At 42.0% G+C, this 16900-nt stretch overlaps 1 protein-coding gene across 1 annotated transcript in view; it reads left to right on the top strand.

Moving 5' to 3' along the window:
* The window catches only part of MEIKIN (meiotic kinetochore factor), a 29854-nt gene extending 13518 nt beyond the window's left edge, over positions 1-16336 (top strand). The window contains exons 6-11 of the mRNA XM_059699534.1: positions 1400-1519; positions 2320-2387; positions 11782-11862; positions 12498-12617; positions 15601-15724; positions 16314-16336. Coding sequence (XP_059555517.1) covers positions 1400-1519; positions 2320-2387; positions 11782-11862; positions 12498-12617; positions 15601-15724; positions 16314-16336 — 536 coding nt within the window. The remainder of the gene's footprint in view (positions 1-1399; positions 1520-2319; positions 2388-11781; positions 11863-12497; positions 12618-15600; positions 15725-16313) is intronic.
* The last annotated feature ends 564 nt before the right edge of the window (positions 16337-16900 follow it).

Genomic DNA, 16900 nt, shown 5'->3' with positions numbered 1-16900 from the left:
ATGAGTGAATTAGAAAACTGTGGTACATCTACACAATGGAATATTACGCCGCTATAAGAAAGAAGGGACTTTTACCATTTGCAAAATGGATGGAACTGGAGAGCATTATGATAAGCGAAATAAGCCAGTCAGAGAAAGATAAATATCACATGATCTCACACATATGTGGGGTATAATGATCAACACAAACTGATGAATAAAAATAGATCCAGAGACAAATGGCAAGGGAGTGGGGGGGGAGGGGGGGTTAGAGATCAACCAAAGGACGTGTATGCATGCATATTAGCATAACCAATGGACACAGACACTGGGGCGGTGGGGGAATGCCCTCAGGGGTGGATGTGGCTGGGAGGGTCAATGGGGGGAAAGGAGATATATGTAATACTTTAAACAATAATAAATACATAAATAAATAAATAAAAAGAAATGCTCAATGCCCTCATGCTTCTTCTCCACCAGCTCGCAGAAGTGACCCACTCCCTCTAGAGCAGAGGTGGGCAAATTTTTTGACTCGAGGGCCACAATGGGTTCTTAAACTGGACCGGAGGGCCGGAACAAAAGCATGGATGGAGTATTTGTGTGAACTAATATAAATTCAAAGTAAACATCATTACATAAAAGGGTATGGTCTTTTTTTTTTTTTTTAGTTTTATTCATTTCAAACGGGCCGGATCCGGCCCGCGGGCCATAGTTTGCCCACAGCTGCTCTAGAGCCACATTATCAGGTCAAAGTAGAAGCCCAGAGAGAGGTAGGTGTAGGAGACCCGCAGGTGCAGGTTGGCCAGGTGGTTGACCAGAGCCTCCACCTCGGTGGAATAATTCTGCTGAATTTGGGAGCTCATGGTTGTTCAGCAATGAGGAGTTAAGGTAGAAAAAAAACAACCCGGTGTGTTGGCTGGTCTTAGATGTGGTTCTGAAGGTGGTGACTGGATAAGACATTAGAGAGTGGCCAGAGGCTGGAAGAAGGGGCATCTCTGGATCTGTTCTGTCCAAACACTGTTGAAGCAAGAGACAGATCCAGGACCACAGAGGGCACTGCCAATAGCCTAAATTTCCCATAGTGAGAAGTCAATGGAAAGTTTAAAACTGACATCAAGTAATAACACTATGTTGTTTAGTGATATGATAATGGGACATAGGTATAACACACATAAAATATGACAAGGAGCTCCCATGTGTGCTAACTGTCCCTTAGATCAATAATCTCCTTGGGGCAAACGTCTAAAAGTGGGTTAGAGCATGGGAATAGGCCAAGGCTTGTCTTTTTTATCTTTCTCTTCCAAAATGTTAGTTATCAGAACTGTGCATGGGCTGGGGACCTAAGCTGAAGTAGGAAAGGTAACCTGCCACTTGTGTGCTATTGTTCAAAGTTTTGTGCCATTTCTCCCTGCTTTGTTAGATTGGGAATGTCCCAAGTTGGAAGAACACATGCAATGCAAGAATTCTACTCTTCTGGATACCAGTAAAGCAGTAGCAATAGAGAAGGCACCACAGTTTTCAAACCTCTCTGCAATTTTAGGTGAGTTTTTACATTCTTTTTTCTCATACCACAGGAGAAAACCTCAATACTTGATTAAGGTGGTATCTGGTGGTTTTCTCCATTATAACATTACTAGTTTTTCTTTGTAGTTAATAAATATTCAGAAAAAGATAGTTTGAAATTCTGAAAATCCTGTCTCCTCAAACTTTCATTCACTGATATTACCAGACATCAGAGGAAACTGACTGCAACAGTTACTTACATTTCAATAAGTAGAGAAAGTGTATGTAATTAAAATTCTTCATTTATTACCCTTCCATTTCCACTTTCCTGAGATTTTCAGGCTCTCTCTTTCTTTCTTTTTTTAAAATATATTTTTATTGATTCCAAAGAGGAAGGGAGAGGGAGAGTGAGAGAGAGAAACATCAATGATCAGAGAGAATCATGGATTGGTGCCTCCTGCACGCTCCCTACTGGGGATCGAGCCCACAACCCAGACATGTGCCCTTCACCAAAATCAAACCCAGGACCCGTCAGTCCCCAGGCCAATGCTCTATCCACTGAGTCAAACCAGCCAGGCCAGGCTCTTTCTTTCTACTGCAACTTCTCCATCAGCATTTTATATAGAGTTTATTTACTCCTGTGAAACCTGGAACTCTTGAGATAAATATATTTTAAAGAATACTTTATTCTATCTGTCAGATTTTTCAACATATATATTTTTTCTTCTAAAATTATTACAAAGGCAGTTATTAGTGTTTTTCATATTTGAGTTTTCTGTACTTATAGTGAATGATAAGTTAAATAATTAAAATTGTAAAGTATGTTTTTATTTGTAGATAATGCAGCTTGTGAAGTACTTGCTGAGAAAACTTACCCTTTAACACCTGAAAAAACAAAGAAAAAAGCAAGTATTAAAGCAGAATAATTATATAAACTGTAAATTTTATTAACATAGGACATATTTTTAACCAACACTTTTATAGGAATAATTTTTCAGCTATTTAAGTCAATAATTCAAAACACTTTTTGAGTTTAGCAATTATATTACACTAGAGGCCCGGTGCACAAAAATTTGTGCACTCAGGGGGGAGGGGGAGTCCCTCAGCCTGGCCTGTGCCCTCTTGCAGTCTGGGACCCCTCGGGAGATAACGACCTGCTGGCTTAGGCCTGCTCCCAGGTGGCAGAGGGCAGGCCCAATCCCTAGGTGCAGCCCCTGGTCGGGCTCAGAGCAGGGCCGATTGGGGAATTGGGGCGCCGCCCCCTGTCATGCACAGAGCAGGGCGGATTGGGAGGTTGTGATGCCACCCTCAGTCACGCTCAGGGTAGGGCCAATTGGGGGGTTGGGGCACCGCCCCCTGTCACACTCAAGGCAGGGTCGATGGGGAGGTTGCGGTGCCACCCCCTGTCACGCACAGAGCAGGGTCAATCAGGGGGTTGGGGCGCTGCCCCCTGTCACGCACAGAGCAGGGCTGATCAGGGGGTTGGGGAGCTCCCCCCTGTCACGCACAGAACAGGGCGGATCAGGGGGTTGGGGCGCCGCCCTCTGTCACCCACAGAGCAGAGCCGATCAGGGGGTTGGGGCGCCACCACTCTCACACTCAGGGCAGGGCCAATGGGGAGGTAATGGCTCTACCCCGTCACACACAGAACAGGGCCCGTGGGGTGGGGGGGTTGGGGCGCCGCACCCTGTCACACACAGAGCCGCAGGGCGATCAGGAGGTTGGGGAGCTCCCCCCTATCAGGCATAGAGCAGGGCCGATCAGGGGGTTGGGGCGCCTTCCCCTGTCAGGAACAGTGCAGGGCGGATAGGGAGGTTGTGGCCCCGCCCCCTGTCACATACAGAGCCACAGGGCGATCAGGGACTTTGGGCGCTGCCCCCTGTCATGCTGATCCTGGTGCCAGGAGACCTTGCAGCTCCGCTGATCCCGGTGCTGGGAGGCATATTACCCTTTTACTATATAGAATAGAGGCCTGGTGCATGGGTGGGGGCTGGCTGGTTTGCCCTGATGGGTGTCCTGGATCAGGGTGGGGGTCCCCACTGGGGTGCCTGGCCAGCCTGGATGAGAGGCTGAGGGCTGTTTTCAGGCTGGGACTGAAGCTCCCAACTGCTCCTTTTTTTCTTTTTTTTTCTTTTTTATTCTGAGCCAGCTTTAGCTCTGAGGCTCCAGCTCTTAGGCCTCTGCTCCTGAAAGCAGGTATCTGGTTTGTTTATGTTCTACAATCGAAACTCTGTATCAACTCCAGGTCTGAGATCCCGGCTAGCTGAAAGCTGGTTTCTGGGGTTTTGTTTAGCTTCTATTTTTGTAACTATGTTTCAAACTGCCAGCTCAGAGGCCTGCAGTGGCAGGCGGGGAACGTTGGTTTCCTCCGTCACTGAAGCAAGCAAGCCTCATGTTAGTTTCAAGCTTCCTGGCTGCCAGCCGCCATCTTGGCTGGCAGTTAATTTGCATATCTCGCTGATTAGCCAATGGGAAGGGTAGCGGTCGTACGCCAATTACCATGTTTCTCTTTTATTAGATAGGATTATTGTTACATCAGTATATAACATATATAAGTTTAAATGAAGTTAATTAAAATTTATAATTTTTCCAACTTCATTTTGGATAATTGGATGTCTATTAATCATTAAATCAATAAGACATTTGCTATGTAGCCAGAGCAGTGCTTTAGGCTGAGGAATACGTGTGAATTCCTGTATTAGGCCTGGAATCTACAGGTCTTTGGACTTTATTTAGATAGCAGGAGCTACTGTCTACATGGCTACTCTATGCTAAGCATTATTCTAAGCACTTTTCATTAATTATATCGCTATGCATTCCTATCAGGTAAGCTTTTTGTTTGCTTGCTTTGTTTTTACCTTTTTATAGCTGAGAAAAATGAGGTTTACATGTTAACCAATATGTTTAAGAAGCTGTGGCAGGTCTTTCTGGATCTAAAACCTGTACTCTTTCCAATACACCATAATGTCATTGCATACAGTGACTAGGATATAGGAGGATAAGAAATATGCATGAACTCAAGATAATTTTGCCTATAAAGTTCATGGATTGAATATAGAGGATGAAGGAGTGAGAGGCATCAACAAAGACTGTTAGATTTCTGTCTTAAGCAGCTTTGGTGGATAAAAGCGCTATTTAATGTGATAGGAAAGGCAGGAGGTCTGAGGACACACAAAGAAAATGTTGGAAGAGCCATTGGCTATAAATGTGTAAGCCAGGAAAACAGAAGAGGAGTGTATAATATTATAGATACTATTAAGTTCATGGAAACGGATAAAATCACCTGAGAAAGAATATAGAGTTCATAAGAGAAAGGGGTCCAGGATCAATCCTTGGAAAAATCTACATTCAGGTAGAAAAGGAAGAGTGAACAGAGAGAAGGAGGAAAATACGCAGAATATGGTATCATAGAAGCCAAGAAAATAGTTTTTCCTGAAAGTGGGAGTAGTCAACAATGTTAAATGCTACTTGGAGGTCCAGTTTTATAAAAAATTTTTGAAAAATTGGAAGACTTCCAATTTCCAGTCCAGGATGTAAATAATTTAGAAATCACCACTCTGTCCTAACAACAAGTAAAAACCTGAACAAACTGAAAAATCAACAACTCATTTTTTGATCCATCAAATAAGGTCACAGGGCATACTGCTGCACCAAAACTTGGAAAGACAGACAGGTGGATACAGAGAATCACAACTTACTGGTGCAAAAACACATGAACAGAAACCTCCTTGAGAACCAGTGCTGGGGTAGGAAAAACAAAAACATGATTGATAAATTATTGGAAGTTCAGTGTGGACAACTCTGAAAATTAAAAACTTAACATATTGAGGGTCAGTAGTTTTATTGCTAGCTTTACCCCGTGGCCAGATAAATTTCTATTGAAGGAGTACAAAAAACGTTTTACATAAACATTAAAGGCACACTTTAAAATTAAATACCCATTGCATTTTGAAGTTATTTATTACATATTCTTACAAGCTAATATATTTTTTAAAGTATGATACTTTGTAAAACACTGTAATATGAAGCAAGAATTCTCGTGATCCATCCACAATGTATTAAGGGGGCTGGGCCGGTGTGGGTCAGTGTTTCAGTGTCGACCTAGGAACCAAGAGGTCATGGTTCAATTCCATGTCAGGGCACATGGCCAGATTGCAGGCTTGATCCCCTGTAGGGAGCATGCAGGAGGCACCAATCAATGATGAATCAATGATGTTTCTCTCTCGTCAATGTTTCTATTTCTATCCCTCTCCCTTCTCTCTCTCTCAAATCAATAAAAACATATTTTTAAAAAACTTAAGGGGGAACCAGTCATCAGGTGCCCTTCACACTTTTGTGAGTTTTACCTCCCAGAGCTCAACAATGAGAGAGAAACATCAATGATGAGAGAGAATCATTGATTGGTTGTCTTCTGCATGTCTCCCACTGGGGATCGAGCCCACAACCTGGGTATGTGCCCTGACCGGGAATCTAATCATGATCTCCTGGTTCATAGGTCGACACTCAATCACTGAGCCATGCAGTTAGGCTATTCTGTTTTTCTTAACAGAGCCTGCCCTCAGGAGAAAGTACTTCACTAGAGCCTAAGTTGCTAGGGTATCATTAGAGCCTAACCCTTCTAGGAGAAGGAAAATAACCAGTTCTATCCTCCCAAGTGGGGGAAGGAAAATACTCAACTCTAGCTCCCTCTAGCCTTCCACATTGGGAAAATGGAAATACATAACTTCAGTCTCCTCTAGCCATGCTGTCCCACCTAAGGGGAGAAAAAACAGACACACTGGTGAAGTTCACAGTCGAGGGGCACAAGCTAGACAAAAAACTAAGACCTAATCACAAAACTATAGATTGCTTCCTGGCCCCCCAAATCTTACACTACTAAAGGCCTATTCACCACAGTTCCTATTACCCAGTACATCATGCCCACTTTTTAGCAAATAATTACAAGGCATGCTAAAGGTAAACAAACAAACATAAAACCCACACAGTTTGAAGAGACTGGACAACATCAGATCCAGAGTTATCAGTAGTGTTAGAATTATCAGAAAATAAATTTAAAATAAGTATGATTATTATACTAAGGGCATTGTAGAAAAAAGTAACCAACATCCAAGAACAGATAGATGGATAGTATGAGCAGAGAGACATAAATTCTAGGAAAGAATCAAAAAAATAAATTATAGAGATCAAAAACAAAAAAGAAGAAATTCTAGATATTAAAAACATTATAGCAGCAATGAAGAATGCCTTTGATGGACTCATTAATGGATTAAACACAGCTGAGGAAAGAATATTTGAGTTTTAGGAAAGAGAAAGGATAAGAAAATATTTATAAAGAGAATGGGATAAAAAAAAGTACTTATAAAGATGGATGGTGGTAGAAAAGAAAGGAATATGACAGGAGAAGGATTGTGGATGATGATTATTGCATAATGAATACATATTTAATGTTTTCTCTAAGGCTTAGTTTTAAATATGGAGCAATAGATAGATCTAATTATCATTTGTTTTCTTTTAACAGAACACTTTTTGGGAGATGTTGCCTCAAATGTGGTAGGGAAATTTTTTGAGCTGAGTATATTGAAAACCATTTTGTCTTGCAACATATTTTTTCCTTAAATATATTATATAGAAAATCTTACTTTAAAAAAATTTTTTTTTATTGATTTCAGAAAAGAAGGGAGAGGGAGAGAGAGATAGAATCATCAATAATGTGAGAGAATCATTGATCAGCTGCCTCCTGCACGCCCCTTACTGGGGATGGAGTCCGCAAACCAGGCATGTGCCCTGCCTGGGAATCAAACCGTGACCTCCTGATTCATAGGTCAATGCTCAACCACTAAACCAAACCAGCCAGGCTAGAAAATCTTAAATTTAAAAAAAGATTTTAAGTTTATACTTTTTTCAAATTGAGAGGATAGATAATAGGATAATATATATCGTAATTGTAACAATTATAACATATACTAGAGGCCCGGTACACGAAATTTGTGCGGGGGTGGGGGGGGCGGTCCCTCAGTCTGGCCTGCACCCTCTCGCAATCTGGGACCCCTCGGGGATGTCTGGCAGTCCCTGCTGTGGGATCGGGCCTAAACTGACAGTCGGACATCCCTCTCGCAATCCAGGACTGCTGGCTCCTAACCACTCTCCTGCCTTCCTGCCTGATCGCCCCTAACCACTCACCAGCCTGCCTGATCACCCCTAACTGCTCTCCTGCCTACCTGATTGCCCCTAACCACTGCGGCTTCGTCCGGAAGGATGTCCAGAAGGCCATTTGGCTTTCCAGTCTAATTCGCATATTACACTTTTATTATTATAGCTTACAACAAAAATAAGACATCTGAGAAGTGCTACACATTTTTTATAGCCTGTGGATGGTATTTCATGATTATGAATTTGTTTCAGCCTGGAAAAGATCCTGAACCTAGAGACACAAATTTTCAAACAAAGTTAAGCTCTCTTCTAAAAATCAAGGTTCCATCATCTCAACAGAGGTCTGTTCTTGAAAGCCATGCAGGTGGTAAATCAGTTACCAGAGTTCTGCTGTCTCAGCCACTGGAACCTGCATTGGTAAGCACTAGTCTTTTACTATTTCCTGAAAAAATTATGAAAAGAAAATGTACTTATTGGGATTTAGATATGCATAATTTCTTAACAAATCTAGGGGGAAATGCAGAGGTGCTATACTTACAGCTGTATACAGGTAAATGTTTTGTAATTGGACTGATAGTTGACAATTATGTCACTTGGTACAAAAATATTCAGACAGAATTAAGAGTTCATATGGTGTATTGGAGCAGGCAATACATGAGAAATGAAAGCAGCGAGGAAGCAGGATTGGGCAGGAGTAGCCTCAGTCTCTTTTTTAATGCCAGAATTTCATGGTTTTATTAACACAAATACAATGTGCACACAATCTGTCTATTCATTTTCTTCAATGCACAGCCTGGCATTAGATTGGTGACTCTGATGGCCAGCTGGGCTGCTCTCCACAGTAGCTTAGCGGTTCTTAGAGTAGATGCTGTGAGCAGTCTCAGCACAGTGAGATTTGTTGCACATCAGCAACACTTCAAGCTCCTTGATGTGGTGGACCAGGAAGCCACTTGGCAGCATGTACTTTGTTTTCTTGTTGCTCCCATAACCAAGGGCATCAAGATCGGGCCCTTGAATCTTCTTTGCACCCTATTGTCAATGCATCTAGTTTTCCATCAATTATGCTTAATTTTGACATATCGGTATGACTGGTGCCGGATGAACTTCTTGGTCCTCTTTTTGGTGATCTTTGGTTTCACAAGGGCCTAAGGGCAGCCATGGTGCTGAGTAGGAAATGGCAGCCACCTCCATAGGCAGTACCAAGGAAGAGAGCCTCAGTCTTCACTGCAGATCTGACAGAAGCTCTCCCAGTGGGGAGGTCTGGAGCAAAGATTGCCGTTATAGGAATCCTATGTTGGGCTTTTGTGCTCAGACGTTGGCTGAGGTTTGTCTGAAAAGATAATGGCCCTGACCGGTTTGGCTCAGTGGATAGAGCGTCGGCCTGTGGACTGAAAGGTCCCAGGTTCGATTCCAGTCAAGGGCATGTACCTTGGTTGCAGGCATATCCCCAGTAGGAGGTGTGCAGGAGGCAGCTGATTGGTGTTTCTCTCTCATCGATGTTTCTAACTCTCTATTCCACTTCCTTCCTCTCTGTAAAAAAATCAATAAAATATATTAAAAAAAAGAAAAGATAATGGCCTCAGCCCCAAAACTGAAGCAGATCCTAAATATGCTGTCGCTGGGGACTAAGAGCTAACTGCACCCCTTGCAGTGGACTGAGAGCTAACTGCACCCCTTGCAGTGGACTGAGAGCTAGCTGCACCCCTTGCAGTGGACTGAGAGCTAGCTGCACCCCTTGCAGTGGACTGAGAGCTAGCTGCACCCCTTGCAGTGGCCTAAGAGCTAGCTGCACCCCTTGCAGTGGCCTAAGAGCTAGCTGCACTCCTTGCAGTGGCCTAAGAGCTAGCTGCACCCCTTGCAGTGGCCTAAGAGCTAGCTGCACTCCTTGCAGTGGCCTAAGAGCTAGCTGCACCCCTTGCAGTGGCCTAAGAGCTAGCTGCACTCCTTGCAGTGGACTAAGAGCTAATTGCACCCCTTACAGTGAACTAAGAGCTAGCTGCACTCCTTGCAGTGGACTGAGAGCTAGCTGCACTCCTTGCAGTGGACCAGCAGGTTCTTTGTTCAAGGTCTGAACAGAGCACCTGCATGGCTGCCACAGTAATAATAATAACAGCTATCATTGAGTATCTCCTACTCTCCAAGCACCAGAGGTTCTCTATACATGTTTTATTTGTAACCTTTGCACGGTAGTCCCTAGGGGTAGAATAATCATTATTGTTCAGATGAAGAAATTAAAAGATTATATAGCTAATAAATTAGAGAGCTGTCATATTCAGTGTACCAGGTAAATATGCTGATAACATTTTTGTTCTTATTATTTTTTAAACATTTATATACGTATATGTATATTATTTTTTTATTAATTTCAAAGAGGAAGGGAGAGGGAGAGGGAGATAGAAACATGAATGATGAGAGAGAATCATTGATTGGCTGCCTCCTGTAAGCCCCCCTACTGGGGATCAAGCCTGAAACCTGGGCATGTGCCCTGACCAGAAATCGAACCATGACCTCCTGGTTCATGGGTCAACGTTCAATCACTGAACAACACCACCTGGGCTTGTTCTTATTATTTTGATAAAAAAATTTTCTAATGAACTATTCCAGATTATATCTTGAACAAACAACTATTTTCAGAGTGTTATTTTTTCCCCCCTGTTAGCCCTCTCTCAAGGATATTTTTTCCACTGATTTTTAGAGAGAGTAGAAGGGAGGGGGCAGGGGATAAGTGAGAGAGAAGCATCGATGTGAGAGAGACACATCGATTGGTTGCCTCCTGCTCCCACCCTGACTGGGCCTGGGGATTAAACTTGCAACCCAGGTATATGCCCTTTACTGGAATCAAATCCAAAACCTTCCAATGCATGGGCCAATACTCTAACCACTGAGCCATGCTGGCAGTTTCAGAGATTTTTAATCCTGAAAAGATAGCAAAGAGGAAATAAAGGAAAAATAAATCTAATAAACTGTTCAAGTTTTAACTCTGAGTTTGTGTTCCAGACTTGGCAGCATATAATAGACACCTATTTAGACATTTATCTGAGGGATATGGTTGTTTCATGGAATCTAAGAATTGAAAGGCAGTTGATGGCTAGAAAGGAAGCTTCCTATCTTCTCTCTTTTTGACTCTATCACTGTTTCTTTGTCTTTGCTCTCCTGGTTTTGTCTCAGTCTCAAGCTCTGTCTCTCTTTCCTCCCAGTCCTGTTTTGATCTCTCTGTATGTGTTCTTTTCTGTCTCTGACCCTTTCTTTTACTATCAATCTCAGCTTTTCTGCTCAGTCTCTGTTCTCTGTCTTATCTGCTGTTCTTCTCCCCCCTCTCTCCTCTTAATCTGCCTTTATTTTTTTTTCCTCTCTGTCTTTTATCTCCCCATCCTCTCTATCTCTTCTTCTCTCCTCCCCACCTCTTAATTCCCCCTTCCTCCTTCCCTCCTCCTCTCTTTTCTCTCTTTTTTCTTTCCTTCCTCCCCTCTCTCTCTATCCTTCTAACAGTCCTTTCCTCTCTTTCTTAAACTCTTTAGCCTCTAATCCTGTTTCTTTCTCTTCTCTGTCTCTCACTCTTAATTTGTCTCTTTGCCTCTGCATCTTCAAGAAATAGAAAATGAAAAAAAAGAAATAGAAAATTAGTCTGTATTCTACTTTGTACTTTCTTTAACTTTGATGTTCCATAAATGAAAGTATCTATATGCATTCAAATGTGTGTATTTTAAATCAAGTATCCTTGCTACATGTTTTAACAGCTTCAGAAATAATTTATAATCCCTTTCCATAAATTCCAGTATATAGTAGGAATTAAACAAATGCTATAAGTAAAATATCTTTCTTAGGAGTTAACAAAGATAATCAAAGCACCATTTCATAATTGAAAACTTTAATTAGTTTTTCTTCCTAAATTAGTAGTGATTTCAACCAAAGTATTCTCAAATACTTGTTGCACCACATAAAGTTTTTTTGGGAGTTGTTTGACCTAGCTCAAGCCAGAAAATTCTTTAGTTACCTGTCTAATGGTTTAAAAATATAATTAGCAGATTAAATTTTTATTAGTATAATATATTATGATTTAGTCTACTAATTTTAAATTGCATTTTTACAGTATTAAAGTAGTTTATTTCTTCCTGCTATTCAATCCCCTATTTCACAAAACATTGATAGAACACAAACCCCACTATTCTTGATAAGAAAAGCAGAGGCCTGTTAACAAGTACTCCGACTTCGCAAACAGCTGGTTTAGAGGTAAGTATTAGTATTTGCACATGTAGAATCTATTTTCTTGCTCCCCTTTATTCTGTTTCTGTCACCCCAGGGGGATATTGCACACAGACAATAGTATTTTTATTTTGCCGTTGCACAAGCATACTTTCACTGGACGTATTCTATATATTGGTATACATAAAGTAAGGAAGATTAGAATACTGTAGCACCAACCTGTCTTGATTTCTCTCTCTATCTGTCCTTTTCTGTCTCTGACTCTGTTTCTTTGACTGTCTATCTCAGTCTTTTGGCTCACAGAAAGGGTAGATAGATTTCAATTAATAGGTCCCTTATGAATATTAATTGGGTGAAGAATAAGAAAAAAATTACACGATATTGAAGCTAATAAAATACCTATTTAAATAATAACTTGAAAGCTAAAGAGTATTATAATCTTCTTTATAAATTTATTTCTCCCCAGTTGAGCATGCATCTTTTGGAGAACTATTTCCAAACTGTCAGCAGTTATATTAACTCAGATAAGATTGTTCATATGTCAAGTTCTATATCACAAAGCTTCTAATGAAATAGTATGTTTCAATTTTCCTTTAATTATTTAAAAATAACTGGTTTTGCAACATTTAACTTCTACAAAAGAGTAATATATTCTTTTATAGATTGATCTGTCCTCAGTACAAAAATCATCTTTGGACGAACTATTTCCAAATGTCAGCAGGTGTGTTAATTCAGATGAAATTGTTCCTGTGTCAAGTTCCCAGGAAAATTCTTCAAATGAGGTAGTATTTCAATTTCTCCTTCAAATACCAAAAGAAATACTTACTGTTATATTAGACTAGGGGCCCGGTGCACGAAATTCGTGCACTGGGTGTGTGTGTGTGGGGGGGGGAGTGTCCCTCAGCCCAGCCTGCCCCCTCTCACATACTGGGAGCCCTCAGGCGTTGACCCCCATCACCCTCCAATCGCAGGATCGGCCCCTTGCCCAGGCCTGATGCCTCCGCCAGAGGTGTCAGGCTTGGACAGGGGACCCCCATCTCCCCCCGATCACTGGCTCTGGCCCCCGCCCAGGCCTGAGGCCTCTGGCCCAGGAATCATGCCTGGGCAGGGGACCCCCATCTCCCTCTGATCGCTTGCTCCACCCCCCGCCCAAGCCTGACGCCTCTGACCCAGGCTTCAGGCCTGGGCAAGGGGACCATCATATCCCCCCAATCCCCGGCTCCGCCCCCCACCCAGGCCTGATGCCTCGGCCAGAGGAGTTGACCCTCATCACCCTCTGATCACCAATCACCGGATTGGCCCCTTGACCAGGCCTGAGGCCTCCTGCAGAGGTGTCAGGCCTGGGCAGGGGACCCCCAGCTCCCCGCGGTTGCAGGCTCCGCCCCTGCCCCTGCAGGAAGCCTCTGGTTGAGGTGTCCGGCCCAGGCAGCGGGGACCCGCAGCTGCAGCGGCCCCGTGATTGTGGGCTCCGCTTTAGGCCCAGGCAAGGGACCCCTAGCTCCCGGGACTGCCAGCTTCGACCGTGCCCAGCTCCCATCGCTGGCTCCACCCCTACTTCCTGCTATCACTGGCCAGGGCGGCAAAGGCGCCTGATTCTCCGATCATGGCTGGGGGGCAGCTCTTAGCTCCCCGCTGGGTTTCCGATCACTGTCAGTGGCAGGGGGCTTCTTCCTGCTTTCCCTTTTGCCTCCCTGCATTGTGCCTACATATGCAAATTAACCGCCATCTTGTTGGCAGTTAACTGCCAATCTTAGTTGGCAGTTAACTGCCAATCATAGTTGGCAGTTAATTTGCATATAGCCCTGATTAGCCAATGAAAAGGGTATCGTCGTACGCCAATTACCATTTTTCTCTTTTATTAGATAGGATACTTTGTTTATGAGGCTTTAAAAAATCTGTAACTCAGTTAAGGTTAATATCAAGTACATGTGGAGTAAGTTTTCAGTTACAATTCCAAAGAAAGGATATTAGGCTGCCACAGCCAAAACATTTTGCGTCCTCAGGACCAAGGGGTATTAAACAACCAGAAGAAACAATATTAATCTACTTTGATCCAAAACTCAGCTTTTGTCTTTACATATACATTGTGGTCACCAACTTCATTATGTTATTTGAAAGTACTATGCTTTGTTAATAAATACATTAAACTCATTTTTCTAAGAGCCATGGGGGTGCGGGTGGGAGTAGAGAGAGGGGATGAATAGAAAAAGAGAGAGGTGGAGAGAGAAAGAGCCAGAGAAAAGAGGAAGAGATACAGAGAGAAAAACAATAGGACGGGACAGAGGCAGAGAGAAAAAGAAATAAAGAGGGAAAACTTTAGGGTTGTGTAGTGGTTCAGTGTAGCCAGACTTCTCAGTCTCACCCTGGGGTGAGAGTGGGGATCCAGGTGATGAGGAGAAAACTAGAGATGAGTTTGTAAAGATAAACCAGGGCCAAGAGAGTAATGGATCTTGTAATATAGATTAAAATTTTTGGATTTTTTTTTCCTGAGGGGAGCCAATAAAGGATTATGAAAAGGAAATGATATCAAATGTTCTTGTATAAAGTTTATTCTGGATCCAGAGGCAGAGAACAGATTGTAAAAGGCTGAGACTAGAGGCAATTAGAGGGATAATAACAAAGAACAGAGCAGATATAAATGAAATAGAGATGCCCTGGGTGCTCTGTCGCAACGGGTGACATGCTGGGGGTATGCACTCTATGAAGGCTCTTCAGAGTGCGCTGAGCAGGGGTCATCTGAGCCAGAGCCCTCTCCTTGGCAGGGCATCTGGCACCATCTCCGTGAGGCCGCAGCGCAGGGCAGGGAGACGATGCGTAGCCACCAGCTGCAGCACCAGGATTAGTAAGGCTTGCGGGACAGTGATTCGTCAGAGTGGCATGCTGTCCAGCTTGGGTGATCTGCTCTTCTACACTGTTGCTGAGGGACAGGAGCGAATCCCTGTCCACAGTTCACTACTGCACTGAAGGCTACTGGACTGCAGACATCAGATCCCTGGCTCTGGGATTGCATGAGCCAGATGTGCCCCATGGTTCTAGAGTCCAACAGTGGTGGCCTCTTGGACCGAGATCTCTTCCAAAAGTGTGTGAGCAGCAACATTGTGCTCCTGACCCAGGCATTCTGAAAGAAGTTTGTCATTTCTGATTTTGAGGAGTTCACCTGCCATGTGGATCGCATCTTTGAGGATGCCAGAGAGTTCACTGGAGAGAAAGTGGCAGCCTACATCCCTCAGCTGGCTAAGTCCATCCAGACCTGTGGAACGTCTCCCTGTGTACTATGGATGGTCAGCGGCAGTGATTTGTCAGACAGAGAGTGGCATCCGTGGGCCACACAAAGATCCCCTTCTGCCTCCAGTCCTGTGTCAAGCCCCTCACCTATGCCATCTAGGCACTGACTATGTGCACAAGTTAAATATAAACTGTATTTTAATTCAGTAAATCATGTAAACACTCTCTCTCACTTTGGAGTGCTTGAATCTCAACTCTATCATGATTTTCTCTCAGTCGTTAAATAAGTTATCCAACCTCTTGAAATCTAAGTTTCCTCATTTTACAAATGGGGATAATATAATGTGCCTTCCCTGGTTCTTGTGAATATTAAATAAGCAAATGTTTTAAAACCAATCAGTGTCCAGAGTGGATAAGCATTTCATAAGTGCTTTTATTAATATTTATGAAATATGTTTATTAAGATTATTTGCCTTTGAAATAAAATAACATAAATATAGTATCTGGAAGAATTATGCAATGTCTGTTATTCTTTTTCAGGTTCCTTTAAATACATCAGAAATATGTTGTATTATTAGAGCATCACCAGGCACTAGACAAGTGAAAAGTAAAGGTGTTATTGTAAAGAAGAAGAAATATTCTCTTCCTAAAGATATTCCTCAAGGTACTGCAGAAACTACTTTTAAAAAGCTATAAAACACATTTTCATTGTAAATTCCTTATATACATGGGAAGTTCAGTTATAAATTGCATTCTGAGAGTTCTTGCACAAGGGGAAATAGTAAAATTTTAATAGTAAGTTTGGTCAGGTTTCAGAACCTCATTAAAATATTTTTTTTGAAAGTCAAATACTTCATCTTTTGAAAAATTAGCTAATGCCATAGAATTAAAATGTATTTAAGATGATTCCTCTTATAACTATTTAAAATTTAGTGTTGTTGGGTCTTATTTTTAGTAGCATTCTTTTTAAAGTTATTGAGATAGTGGTTGAGCACGTTTTCTGTGACAGGCATTGAGCTAAGCACCTTATTATATCTCGTTTATTTCTCACTATGACTTTATGATAGACAGGATGTGTGCTATTATCCTCACTTTATATATTAATAATCTGAGGCTTAAAGTAGTATGCAATTTGTCCAAGATCATATTCCTACCAAGTGGTAGAAAGGAGTTCAATCTTTCCATCTAAACTCCAAGTTTAGATTTTTCTGTACTTCCCTCACTGCATATCCTTGTCCCAATTTCTTCCACAGAGCCTGTCCTGAGCACTCCCTAAATCCACAGAGATATTTTTCTTTTCTAAGTTCCTTGAATACTTAATTCAGTGCTACTCATTTGACACTTAATAATTTACTACTCCCTGACATAATTTATATGCTAACTTTTTATGTTTTTTAGGTTATGAAGTTTTCAAGGACAGAGACCACATAATAGACTTCTGTTTCTATCTCTGATAATAGCATAGTGGTAAGGAATAGTAGATGTCATACTAGTCAGGGTTCTACCAAAGAAACAGAACTAATAGGATGTAAATACACACTTCAAGGATTTGACTTAGTGAAATTATAAGGTATGGTAAAAACTGTAGGGCAGGCTGGAAACTTGGGCAGGAGCTGATGTTGATGCAGTCCTCAGGAGGAATTTCTTCTTCCTTAGAAAAACCTGTTTTGCTCTTAAGGCTTTTCAACTGTTTGGATGAGGCCCATACACATTATCAAGGATAATCTCCTTTATTTAAAGTCAGTTATTACAGATGTTAATCACATATACAAAATACCTTTGCAGCAACACCAGCTCCTAAATTAGATTAGTATTTAATATAATTGGGTAGATAGCCTAG

Source organism: Myotis daubentonii, chromosome 5 (genome assembly GCF_963259705.1).
Source record: "Myotis daubentonii chromosome 5, mMyoDau2.1, whole genome shotgun sequence".
In the NCBI taxonomy this organism is placed as follows: Eukaryota; Metazoa; Chordata; class Mammalia; order Chiroptera; family Vespertilionidae; genus Myotis; species Myotis daubentonii.
Note: the sequence above shows the minus strand (reverse complement) of the source record. Positions and strands in the feature narration are given on the sequence as shown.